Source organism: Mauremys mutica, chromosome 2 (assembly GCF_020497125.1).
Source record: "Mauremys mutica isolate MM-2020 ecotype Southern chromosome 2, ASM2049712v1, whole genome shotgun sequence".
NCBI classification, from domain to species: domain Eukaryota; kingdom Metazoa; phylum Chordata; order Testudines; family Geoemydidae; genus Mauremys; species Mauremys mutica.
In genome coordinates, this window is record NC_059073.1 from 2,673,057 (window position 1) to 2,686,073 (window position 13,017).

At 54.2% G+C, this 13,017-nt stretch overlaps 1 protein-coding gene across 18 annotated transcripts in view; it reads right to left on the reverse strand.

Annotated features, from left to right (window-relative positions):
* SCRIB (scribble planar cell polarity protein) overlaps positions 1-13,017 on the reverse strand; it is a 222,903-nt gene that overhangs the window by 79,667 nt on the left and 130,219 nt on the right. For 12 of the 18 annotated variants that reach the window (XM_045003390.1, XM_045003396.1, XM_045003385.1 and 9 more), the window contains one exon: positions 4,314-4,382. The exons of 5 other annotated variants lie outside the window; for them this stretch is intronic. In XM_045003390.1, the coding sequence (XP_044859325.1) occupies positions 4,314-4,382 (69 nt within the window). Of the gene's footprint in view, positions 1-4,313; positions 4,383-7,323; positions 7,736-13,017 lie in introns of all 18 variants that reach the window. One more of the 18 variants, XM_045003401.1, reaches the window with a different exon arrangement.

The following is a 13,017-nucleotide window of genomic DNA, read 5'->3' on the forward strand; positions in this document are numbered from 1 at the left end:
TGGCGGTGCCGAAGCAGTTACCGGGGTCCGACGGACGGACTTTGATGCGTGCTCCTTCTGCGAGGATGGGGTCGGAGCACTGCGTCGTTTCCCAGTCGGGGAAAGGGAGCGGTGCCGGGGAGCCGGTGCCGGCAGATGTCGGTGCCGGGAGTCCTTTTCGGTACCGGAGCGATCCGGTGCCGAAGGTGCGCTCCTCACCGATGCGGTTTGGGTGGTCGGTGCCGGCACCACAGGACTAAGGGCCGATTCCATAAGGAGCTGCTTTAGTCGGAAGTCCCGCTCCTTCTTTGTTCTTGGCTTGAACGACTTGCAAATTCGGCACTTGTCTGTCAGGTGGGATTCTCCTAAGCACCTTAGGCAGGAGTCATGAGGATCCCCCACCGGCATCAGCTTCTGGCACGCCGAGTAGGGTTTAAATCCCGGTGCCTTGGGCATGAACCCGCACCGGGTCGGAGGAAAGGGGGCTACTCCCCCAATCCCCCGCTTAACTATATACACTAACTATGAAAATACGTACTAAAATTAACTATAACTACAAGAACTTGAACTATATACACGATAAAGAGTAAATAACTACAAGAAGCTAGGGATGTTGAGGTCAGCAAAGCCGCTCTCCACAGTTCCAACGACCGTCACGGGCGGTAAGAAGGAACTGAGGGGCGGATGGGTCGGCAGGGGTATATATCCGGTGCTATAGTGGCGCCACTCCAAGGGGCGCCCAGCTGACCCACCGAGTGTTGCTAGGGTAAAAATCTTCCGACGAGCTGTGCACGTGGCGCGCACACACCTAACTGGAATGGGTATGAGCAAGCACTCGAAGAAGAACTAACTTTATTGGTGGGAGGGTCCTTTCGGGGGTCACCGGGGTACCCTCCCGCAGCCAGTCAAAACCGCCTCTTGCCCTGCTGCTTGCCCCTGGAGGGCCCAGGGCAGAGCGAGACTGCCTCTGAGGTCACCTCTTCTGAGTTTTGGACCTCTTGTAGGTGAGCTCATATCTGGCTGGGGTGCAGGGACAGAGGCTTGTGCCTTAGGCTTTTCCTTGGGCGGGACGTAGAGCCCAAGGGTTTGAAGAGTGGTACGTGAGTCCTTCATGCCGTGGAGCCTCACGTCTATTTGTTCCGCGAACAGGTCCTTGCCGTCAAAGGGAAGATCCTGCATCGCAGACTGCGCCTCCATGTAGAGCCCGGATAGCAGTAGCCATGATGCCCTACGCATGGACACGGCAGAGGCCATGGATCGAGCAGCCGTGTCAGCTGCATCCGACGCCGCCTGCAAAGCAGCCTTTGCAGCAGCGGCGCCCTCCTCCACCAGCTACTTGAATTCCTTCCTTTCGGCCTCTGGAAGGGAGGGCTTGAATTTTGGCAGTGACCCCACAAGTTAAACTCATATCGACTGAGGAGGGCCTGGTGGTTGGCTACCCAGAGCTGGAAGCTGATGGACGAATAAAGCTTTCTGCCAAATGAGTCCAGTCTTTTGGAGTCTTTATTCTTGGGTGCAAGTCCTGGTTGGCCTTGTCTTTCCCTGTGGTTCACAGATTCCACCACTAGGGAGTTGGGGGCTGGGTGAGTATAGAGGTATTCGTGCCCCTTCGTGGACATGAAGTATTTGTGCTCCGCCTTTTTTTATATTGGGGCCAGGGAGGCCGGTGTTTGCCAGAGGGCATTAGAGATGTTGGCTAGCCCTTCATGGAGCGGGAGGGCCACTCTGCCTGGTGCCGAGGATGAGAACACATTAAACACGAGTCCAAGGGTCCCTCCATCTCCTCAGCTTGGAGATGGAGACTAGATGCTACTCGCTTTAGCAGCTCCTGATGGGCCCTGAAGTCCTCCTGCAGTACGGAGGGGGGTGGAGCTGTGATCTTGTCATCCGGTGCGGGGGAGAGGGGCCGGTACCGGGTTCTGCATGTCGGCCGGTGCCACGGGGTCCACCCCTTGATCGGACTCCTTGTGAGGTGCCGAGGAACCGTGACCTGCTGATCTATCCCTCGGAGGTCTGGATAGTGTGGCTGACGGAGCCTCCGATGCTCCTGCTATCAATCGAGGGCCTTGCTGGGCATGCACGGGGGGGCAGGGGGTCCACTGGCACCACTGGCTCTGCCACGGGGGTCCCTGACATTGCCACTGGCAGCACCAGCTGGTTGGGTTGGCCTGGCTGGAGCATAAGGTTTTGTGTGTGGGTCGAGGTCTGGGTTACCAACGACCTGTCGGTGCCGTGCGAGCGGTACGCGCAGTGGTACCAAGCATGGTGTCTGCCACGGGCCCAGGACTCCGACGTCGAGGAACGGTGACGCCTTGAGCTGCTACTCCTCGAGACGCTTCAACTCCTGGATCCGCAACAACGCTGAGCTGACGATCCCCGCTGGGAGTGGTGGGCGTGGTGCCTCGACGTGCGACAGCTGGACCGTGACCGGCGACAGCGTCTGTGCTGGGAGCGGCTCCGGTAGCTGCACCAAGAGAAGGGGCATCTACGGCATTGGCGCCTGTCCCGCTGATATTCTGTACTCGCCATGGAGCGGTGCCCAGAACTGCGCTCCGACGGCACCCTGCCAGACAACCTGGAGGGCGACGAGAATGGAGGCTGGGGGCTGTGTCCTGACAGGACGCTGGGCGATGAGCAGTCCCGAGAGCGGTCTCCTGACTGGGATCTGCATCGGGTCAGCGGCGGCTGACGAGACCCCAGCGGCGGCTTGCCTCTAGAGGGGGGTCCAGGTGCTGGCGGTGCCCCGGGAACCTGCAGGGTCATAATATCTTTGGCCGCCTGCAGGGCCTCCGGTGTCGAAGGCATGCGGACTTCAGCTGGAGAGGTCTGAGTCGACGCAACTGGGCTGCTCCACTCAACCTGAGTTGGAGCTCTAGAGCCCGGGGGGAGGGGGGGGAGAGGGCGGGGACTGGGGCTGCCCGACTTGGGTCTAGCCTCTCCCCGTGCCTTCTCTCTACGCTTCTGAGACGACGAAGCCTTCCTCTGCTTTTTCGAAGGAGAGCAGCGCCAGCCACCAGTAGGTGCTGGGGGATTGCCACACGCTGAAGACAAAGTACCCGGTGCCAATTCTGCTCAGCGCACCGGGGTAGGAGCCAGTGCCGACTCCATGAGAAGGGCCCAAGTCTGATGTGTCTCTCTTTTTTTTCGTTCTGGGTTTGAAGGACCTGCAGATTTTACAGCGGTCGCTGATGTGGGATTCGCCCAGACAGCGGAGACAGTCGGTGTGCGGGTCACCCCTGGGCCTCAAACGCCTGCAAGACTCGCACGATTCAAACCCTGGGGCCTGAGGCATGCCCCGGCCTGAAGAATAACTAACTAAACTAGAACTTTTACTAACTAACTGATACAGGTACTACTGAACAACCGAGATTTGAGATAAGCTGCAAAAAATCTGGAGAGAGTAGTTCCGATGCACGGTCACCGGTGGCAAGAAGAAACTGAGGGTGGGGGGAGCGTGTGGCTTCCCTTATAGCACGCTATAGCGGTGCCACTCCAGGGGTTGCAGCAGCGCTCCCCCTACGAGTACTGCTGAGGGAAAAACTTCTGGCACCGGTGCACGTGGCAAGCACGCACACCTACTGTGGAATACACATGAGCAAGCACTCAAAGAAGAACCATCCTGTTTAGATGATGACTCAGGGCATGCACCAAAACTAGCCATCCTTGTCACTTCCTGAGGTGTAGTCTGGCATGCTGTACTACAAAGGTAAACATTGCCATGTGTCCCAAAAGCCAAAGGCACCTATGCACTGTGGTGACAGGATGAGCTTTTAGTTTCAGAACTAAGCTCCACTCAATGGGCCTTCCCACCAGGACTGCTCTAGTGAATTCTATTCTCTGTACTGGTTTCAGGATTGATTTGTCCCATAAATATGATCTACATTCTTTGTTCCTAGATGTAAACATTTACATTTAGTTACATTAAAATGCATATTGTTTGCTTGTGTCCAGTTTACCAATAAATCCATATGGTTGTGAGTCAAGGATCTCTCCTCTCCATTATTTACCACTCCCCCAATTTTTGTGTCATCTGCAAACTTTATCAGTGATGATTTCATGTTTCTTCCAAGTCCTTGATAATAAAAATGTTAAATAGCCTATGGCCAAGAAACAATCCCTGCTCAATGACAATTCACCAGCTACATTTTGAGACTTATTAGTTACCCAGTTTTTAATCCATGTAATGTGTGCCATGGTAATTTTATATCATTCTAGTTTTGTAATCAAAACGCAGAGTTGGCCTCCTGTTCCACCCTCCCATACTGAAACCTTCTTGCCTTTGAGGTACCTGCTGCCCTTCCCCAAACTGTCAGCTCTCAGTGTGAGGGACTCACCTGCTGGCTGCTCGGTGAGTAAGAGGCATCCCGCCTGGAGCTCCCAGGCCCAGACTCACCTGCTGGAGCCTGAAAACACAGATAAAACCATGGAGTTATTGCACAGCTTCAGCTCCTGTGCATCTAACCTGGCACTGGGCTCAGGGGCCACGCAGAAGGGAAGCAGAGCTGGCATCTGGACTGGTGCCAGGAGCAGCCCCACACAGTGGGCGAGCAGAACTAGCACTGGACCCAGGAACAGCTGCCACACAGCAGGAAAGCACAGCCAGCACGGGGAACAAGAGAGCAGCACTACCTCCAGCTCCATACCCAGCTGCTGTGGCAAGGCTGCCTCCCCTGGCACTTCCCTGAATCAAAGCCCTAAAATAGCCTCTATTCATCCCATAACTGGGTTAGAGGCCTCAGCTCCTTTCCAGCAAACAATAAAGGCCACAGCCCAGACAATTCCTCCTGCCCAAGGGTCTCTTCTAAATCTCTGCTGCTTGGAGAAGAGGGATACGATACATTCCCAACCCCACCCACTGCCCGGCAACAAGAAAGCAATAGATCCAAAGAGATGGGGAGGGGAAGAGCCTTGAACCTTCCTCTCTCTGTCTTAGGCTTGGTCTGTACTAGGAAATGAGGTCGATATAACTACGGCATTCAGGGGCGTGAAAAATCCACCATCCTGAGTGATGCAGTGAAACTGACATATAACCCCCAGAGCAGACAGTGCTTGGTCAGCGGGAGAATTCTGCAGGGGTGCCCCTTGGGGAGGTGGAGTGCCTACACTGATGGGAGACCCCCTCCTGTCGGCATAGGCAGCATCTACACGCAAGTGCTACAGTGAAACCGCTGCACCGTTTTAAGTGTAGACAAGATCTTAAGCACTTATACGGCCCCCATCACAGTTAACTTTTCAACAAACTTTGTGTTCGTGGATAATCTAAGCACTATACCCAGATGTACAAACACTCTTTTCTTAACCTGTGTATTATATAATTTTTGAACAGTAGCTTTAATAAAAAATTTTAATCTGAGCATCCTCCAGTCTTTCATGTATTTATCCTCCCAACACCTCTGTGGGGTTGGAAGGTGCTATTATCCCCATTTCACTGATGGGAACTGAGGCATCAAGGGCTGGATTTACAAAGCTATTAGGTGCCTAAAGATGCAGATAGCCCAGTGGGATTTACAGCAGTGCCCAAGTGCTTAGGTCGCAGAGTTCCTGTAAATTCCTCTAGGGACCTATCTCTGGCTCCAGATAACTAGATACCTTTGCAAACCTGGCCAACTGACTTGCCCAAACTCTGTGGCAAAGCCAGGAATTAAACCCAGGTCTCTCAAGTCTCATGCTAGCCCCCAAATCAGTCGACCAGTCTTCTTCTCTGTTTCTCTTCCTATTCTGCCCTTTGGGGCAAACCACAAGGGACATGGCGGTGCAGCTGCAATAGTCTTTTCATCACTGTAGCCTAGGTTCTCAAACAAAGGATTTGTCCTACACAGAGCAGAGTAAACCTGAGAGTTCATGTTCCAGACCCAGTTGTGAAATTTGGGATTCTGTCAAGGTCAGCAGCAGAGCTGTGGGGAGCTGGCTCTGCATGCCTGGAGACAGGAGCTGTGCTGCACACTATGCTAGCGAGACGGGCTGTCTTCAATGTACAGATGTACAGAAAGGACTCGGATTTGGACAATGCCAAGCACATGAATGTGACTCCGACACAGGACAAAAGGCTCCATTCTTTGCTACTCCCTGCTGTGACCAAACCATAGAAAGACAGGAGCACAAGGGCATGGCCACCCTCCAACCATGCTGTCAGTAACACTTCCAGAGAGATGGCGCTCTGGGGGCACTGTCATGCAAACCCCTCTCTTACTGACCACCCTCCCCCAGTGCAGATTGGGGCACAGAGGCACTGCCACCCCCATCCCGTGTCACTGACAACCCACACCTTGCACAGACAGGGGCACGAGGCACTGCCACCCCCACCCCACCCCCGTGTCACTGACCCTCCCAGCACAGACAGGGGCACAGGGGCACTGCCACCCCACCCCTCGTGTCACTGACCCTCCCAGCACAGACAGGGGCACTGCCACCCCACCCCCGTGTCACTGACCCTCCCAGCACAGACAGGGGCACTGCCACCCCACCCCCGTGTCACTGACCCTCCCAGCACAGACAGGGACACTGCCACCCCACCCCCGTGTCACTGACCCTCCCAGCACAGACAGGGGCACTGCCACCACACCCCCGTGTCACTGACCCTCCCCGGACAGACAGGGGCACTGCCACCCCACCCCCGTTTCACTGACCCTCCCAGCACAGACCGGGTCACTGCCACCCCCACCCCCGTGTCACTGACCCTCCCAGCACAGACAGGGGCACTGCCACCCCACCCCCGTGTCACTGACCCTCCCAGGACAGACAGGGGCACTGCCACCCCACCCCCGTGTCACTGACCCTCCCAGCACAGACAGGGGCACTGCCACCACACCCCCGTGTCACTGACCCTCCCAGCACAGACAGGGGCACTGCCACCCCACCCCCGTGTCAATGACCCTCCCAGCACAAACAGGGACACTGCCACCCCCACCCCCGTGTCACTGACCCTCCCAGCACAGACAGGGACACTGCCACCCCCACCCCCCTGTCACTGACCCTCCCAGCACAGACAGGGACACTGCCACCCCACCCCGTGTCAATGACCCACCCCCGCCCAGCACAGACTGGGCTCATTCATTGTGTACTAGCTGTCTGGTGGTGGGGCACACTAATGACCCCAGCACTTCCGCTCCCTGTTATGGGAATGGCGAGTGCCCACACACAGCAACGTGGGAGGCACTCAGGAGTCCGCTGCGACACAACACACACGGCACACGACACTGCTGTATGTTAGGTGGGGTTAGCCCCTGCACAGGCCTTGTGGTGCCAGCATCCAGGGGCAGAGCATGCTCACTGATTTAGTAGGACACCGGTGGGCTTTAGTTGTGTGACCGCATGCTACACACAAGATGCTGCAGGGCTGCTTGCCTTGGAGTAAAGGTTGGTCTTCAGAACTCCCCCCTGGCCATAGCCGAGGGGAGGGCCTCCCAGACAGGCCTTGCCTGCTGCCTTCCCCCTTCGATTAGCCACCACAAAGGGGTTCTCACTGAAGAGGATTGGTTGAGAGTCGACCATACTCTCTTGATCTGGCTGCTGAGGCTTTGGCTGCTGGTCCTGGGTCAGGGGGCAGCCCACAGGCTCCTGCATGTGTAGCAGGACCAGGGCTGCCCTTTCTTTGTGCTTGCCAGGTGATGCCGGGTCCTGGGGTGGGCTAGTTACAGTGCTGCTCAGGCCTGCGATTGGGTCAGGGTCTGAATTCTGGCTGTCCAGAGCCACTGGCAGAGGCAGCACAGTGCAGTCACTCTCCATTCCAGAGCTGGCTCGATCACACTGAACGAGTTGAGAGGGAAACAAAAGGGTCAGAAACAGGAAGAAAGAACAGTCAGCGTAAGGGAGAGGAGGCAGCAAACATGGTGTCAATCACTGCCACCATCACTCCTAGACACTGGGGACAGGAGAGCTCCCACACACAACACCAATCACCACAGCTCCCTGGCTCTGCACTAGGGGAATCACAATGCTGAACAGCGTCATGTGCAATGGAGGTGTGCAAAATTCCCATGCCTCCTGGCAAGGCCTTACCTATGGGATCCCATGAGATGGGCCCAAGAGGAGAGCTTCCTGCTCTGTCTGCATATAAGGGAGTACACACAACAAGCACATCCATGTCACATGCCACCTGGATACTTCCTGAAATTACTAAGCCCACGCTTCCAGCCAGAGACACACACTGAGCCTGCATACACCCACATACACCTCCAGCTCACACTCCTCACGTGCTCCAGGGCGTTAAACAGGAAAGGCTCCCGGGAAGAACATGTAAGGAAATAGCCAGGGCACCATCCACTCGCTCATTGTCACTGCACAGGCACAGGCTCAAGCCTTCCACCTCACTACAGTGCACAAGAAAGCAGCTCACTGCCCCTGTAGGGGCTAACACCGCAGCTCACTGTCCCTGCACTCACTATCATGCACACAAAAGCAGCTCACCATCACCACCCTGCCTAATGCCACTCACCTCACTACAGTGCACATGAAAGCAGCTCACCATCGTCACACAGGCTAACCACCCACCTCACTACAGTGCACACAAAAGCATCTCACCATCACCACACAAATTCTTCCCCAATGAAAGGCAGCACAAACATCTCTGGGCCCACCACAGTCACGGCCGTAATGGGGCATTAAAAAGGTTGAGGGAAGTCTTGCTCCATCAAGGCCCCAGCTTTCCCCTAGGTTCCATTCACCCTCTCCACAGTGGTTTTATTGGAAGAAGCACTGACCTTCCCTCCTCTAACACTGCAGAGGCCAGACTCTCAGTGGCAGTCTCCTGGTGCGCAGCCAGAGCCCCCTCCAGGGAAGTGGAGAGAGTCAGAGCCCAGCACTCCAACCTCCTCCATCCAGAAGCAGGCTAAAGAGCTGTGAGACCTTTTCTGCTCCGATCACGTTCTGCAGCCCGAGTCAGGGTGACACTTACAAAAATAGCCCTTCAGGGTGGGGTAGGTGGGTGACTATATTGGCAGCTGGGAGGCTTACGACACACACAAATTCCTGGCGCTCTCCTCCTCCCACCCCCAGCCTACCCCATCCCATGCTAAGGCAGCAAGGGGGAGAGTGACGGCTCGTATCAGGTTTCCACAGACACTGAGGTCTGGGTGACACTTATAGAGAGAGAAAATCATACCCCTAACTGTCAGAGTGATGCCAGAAAAAACTCTGTGCAGATGAAGTTATAACAGCAAAACAGACCTTTTGCTGGGGTAGCTTATTTCGTTTGGGAAGCTGGTATAAGCTACACTGGCAAAAGAACGCTGTTGCCTGTCTGAGCTGTATCTCTATTAGGTTTGCCAGTGTAGCTATAGGCAAACCCTTCCTAGTGTAGCCAATGCCTACCACGCCATGCTCCTCCCTGCTTTTTTCTCTAACACCAGGGAAGAACCCAGAAACTCTACCTGGGCTGAGACCCTAGGGTGTGGGAGAGCACAGATCCCACTAGTCCCACACCAGCCTGTCTTGCCCACATAGGAGGAAGGAGAGCACTGTCCTTCTTGGGCATTGTGGGGAAGGGAAGGTGAATGCAGCTCTTCTGAGTCTGGAAAGTGAGAAGTGCATTGACTGGTAGGATGCCTCAGAAACCCCCCTCCTTTGGCTCATCCACATCGCTAGCTCCTGAGCCTCTCCAGCTCTCAGTCCGATCTCCAGGGCTGCTGCCGTGCATTCTGGGTATGGACTCCCAGCTTCCGCCCCTTCTCCCTCTCACTGGATTATTTTTACTGGCCAAGCACAGCTCCTATTTTGGGCAACTGAGGATCTGTTAAAATTGTGCCATTGACCCAGTCTTGTCCCCCAAGAGCTTGGCTCCTGTTCTAGCATAGGGAGATCGAGAAAACATGCCCCACAGAGCAGATACAGGGCTAATGCAGTCAGTCTGTCCTGGTCCATCACTCTGCCCCAGAACAGGAACCCTAATCCTCTTCTGCCAGCAGAGTCAGGCTCTGGAATCTAACAGGCAGAACAAGATTCAGTGGCTGGAAGCAGAAGCCAGATAAATTTACACTAGAAATAAAATGCAGATTTTTAACAATGAGGATATTTAACCATTGGAATAATTTACCTAGGACTATGGTCAAGTCTCCATTCCTTGGAGTCTGTAAATCAAGATCTTTCTAAAAGATCTGCTCTGCCTCAACCCAGAGTTATGGGCTTGACGCAGGTGTCACTGGGTGAGGCCAACTTGGATTAACACTGGAGCTTTAGAGGCTGCAGCCTGGGGCCTGAGATTTTGAGGGGCCCCTGCGACGAAGTAGGAATGGTCTTAATGTTTTCTCTGAACACAGTGTGTGCCTCACTTTCCCCTATGTATTGCTTAAGTATCTGGTTGGTGGAATAAGAGTGTATGATCATTGCAGAGACCCCTAAAGGACAGGTGTGAGTACCATCGGCACAGAGAGTAACCTAGCAACTGATTCCCTCCCCCCTACTCCCCCAAGGTGCTGGGAGCAAAGAGATCAGGTGACCTTTTGCAGGGAAAGGGACAAAGGACAGAGGAAGAGCTACGGGGGGGTCAGAGGATGGGCTGGTAGAAACTGGTCAGTTTCTTGTTTTGATACTCGGAGGGGGAAGTCCAGGGCACCAGGTCCTGGATCTCCCCAAGATGGACTTTGCTGTTCCCAATTTCTGTGCTAAGAAGCTCTGTTCTACGCTGTGTTCCTGTTGACTAATAACCCTTCTGTGTTACATGCAGGCTGAGAGTCACTGCTGCCTGCAGAGTTGGGGGGCAGGGCCCTTTGGGGGTGTACAAGGCTTCCCCAGGTGTCCCATCCAGGGGGACTCACTGTGGGGCGCTCACAAGGTGAACAGGGGGCTGAACCCTCCGAGGTCAGACCCAGGAAGTGCAGAAGCCAAAGAAGCTTCTTGCCATGGTGCAAGGGTGCCCTGTGGGAAGTCACACTGCACCAGAGTCCTGCCTGGCTTCACCCAGCCTGGGACTCCCATGACACCACCCCAAAATATATCTAATTTGTATAGGTGATTAGATAATTAAAGCCATAGCATCATGATGTGTATTACTACCAGTTATGTGCCAAAATCCAAATGGTTTTGTTTGTTTTAACTTTCACTCAGCTCTATAACGGGTCCATCACGTTTGAAAACTGGAACTGAAATAACCAAGGGAATGTAACAAAGGAGTGTTTAGCCCTGGGCATGGGTAGTGGTAAAGCACGAAAGATCGTGAATATGCAAAAAGGGGCTCCCAGAACAATAACAGCCAGGGCCCCCTTCACCTTTAATCTGGCCCTGGGTGAGAGGGTCACTCGGTGTTACGCAAGAAGTCTCAGTACACGATTATACTGGTCCCTTCTAGTCTTAAAAATCTCAGAATCTACAAATCTATGAAAGAGCCAAGCTCATCGCCCATGAACTCCACTGCACTGGGTACTACACAGACGCAGCTCAGACACAGGGACCACAAACAGGCCTAGCAAACAGTGGACCAGGAACAACTCTGTGCACCATTTGGAGTTGACTCATTCACGGCTGGCTTTTACAAGTATAGCATACAAATACAAAACATGTTACTCGCAGTAAACCCCTGATATCAACCCATACAGAGGGGCCTATACACAGCAAAATAGACTGACACCCCTTCTCTGGGGTGTTCCCAAGAGAAATCCCATTCAGGACCCAGAGCAGAGCCCTGTAGCAGCTCCAGGCCTTCCATCATTTCCACCTCTGCTCAGGAGCGTGAGAAACAATGAGTTTCCAAGGGGAGCTGGACCTTCCTTCTTCATTGCCCCTCCAGAAGGACCGCATTGCTCAGAAATGTGTTTAGCTAGTCAGGAACAGACACTCCAGATGGCACTGGCTTTCTCTCAGTCACGCTCCTGCAGTAAAATCCACCCTTCTCAAATTGGCTAAAAGGCTCTCTTAGCCCTAGCTGGAATTAATGTGAATGAAACTAAAACAAGACAGACCAGATGACAGACACGGCTTGATTAGACATAAAGGCAACCAGCTGGAAGAATCAGACATATAGCAAGAACTGGGAGCTAATGCTGCTGTGGGAACAAGGAAACAGAAATAGTCACCTTCATTAAACTTGATTGTCAGGCTGCAAAAAACCTGATAAATTACCAATTCATTTCCTTGCCAGCTGCCCTATCCCGAGCTTCCTGCCATAGGCCAAGTGGACTAACTGTGCCTCCAGAGGGAAAACCCAGCACCCATGTCACCCCTGCAGCCTCCAACTCCATGCTTTCTGTATCAGGGGTATGTACAGGGTCGGGCACAGGACAGCTGGAGGGAGATGAACATGGACATCAGCTGCCACTCCGTCTGAAATGAGACATTTATAGATGCTGCTGCTGCTGTCCCCTCACATTCCAAAATAGCAGCTTGTGCAGCCCTGCATTCCACAGCCCCCAGAAACTCCCAGTCTGAGGCAGGGACCCAGTAGGGCAGTAGTTCCCAAGCAGTCCTTCACGGGGCACCTCATGGCGGGCTGAAGAGAGACAGCTGCTTACAGGGGGCCGACTCTCCCCTTGATTCCAGCTGCTAAGTCACATTAAAAGATGCTAAAAATACATTACATTCTTTCCTGGTGGGACTTTTCTGTGTGGGTAACAACCAGTAGGCAAGGAGGCAGGGCCAGGGGAATGGCAGGGGAGGGAATGTGGAGCCAAGCAATGGTGGCCATGGAAGGAAAGGGGAGGTGGAGTCTCAGGATGATATTGGGAAAAGGAATGGGACAGGACAGGAGGTGAAGCAATGGAGGAATAAGCAGGGAGGTGGAAAACAGGCACTATGAGAAAGGGAACAGGAAGGGAGGCAGGGCCTAAAAGTGATGGGATGACTGGGGTGGGAGGTAGGGCCCAGGTGATGTGGGAACAGGAGAGGAGGAGAGGCAAGACAGGGCCCAGGGCAATGGGAGGAGACAAAAGGTGAAGTAGGGCTCGCTGGCGATGGAATTGGGATGAGAGAGGAAGAGATGTGGAGTGTGGGTGACGGAAGAGACAGGAGGGGGTTGTGGCCTCTCTACCTTCAAGGTAGCATTAACCAAGCTGTGAAATCCAGTTAGCCTTCCCTGGAACTAAGAACCCCTGCCCCTCCATCCTGGGATTG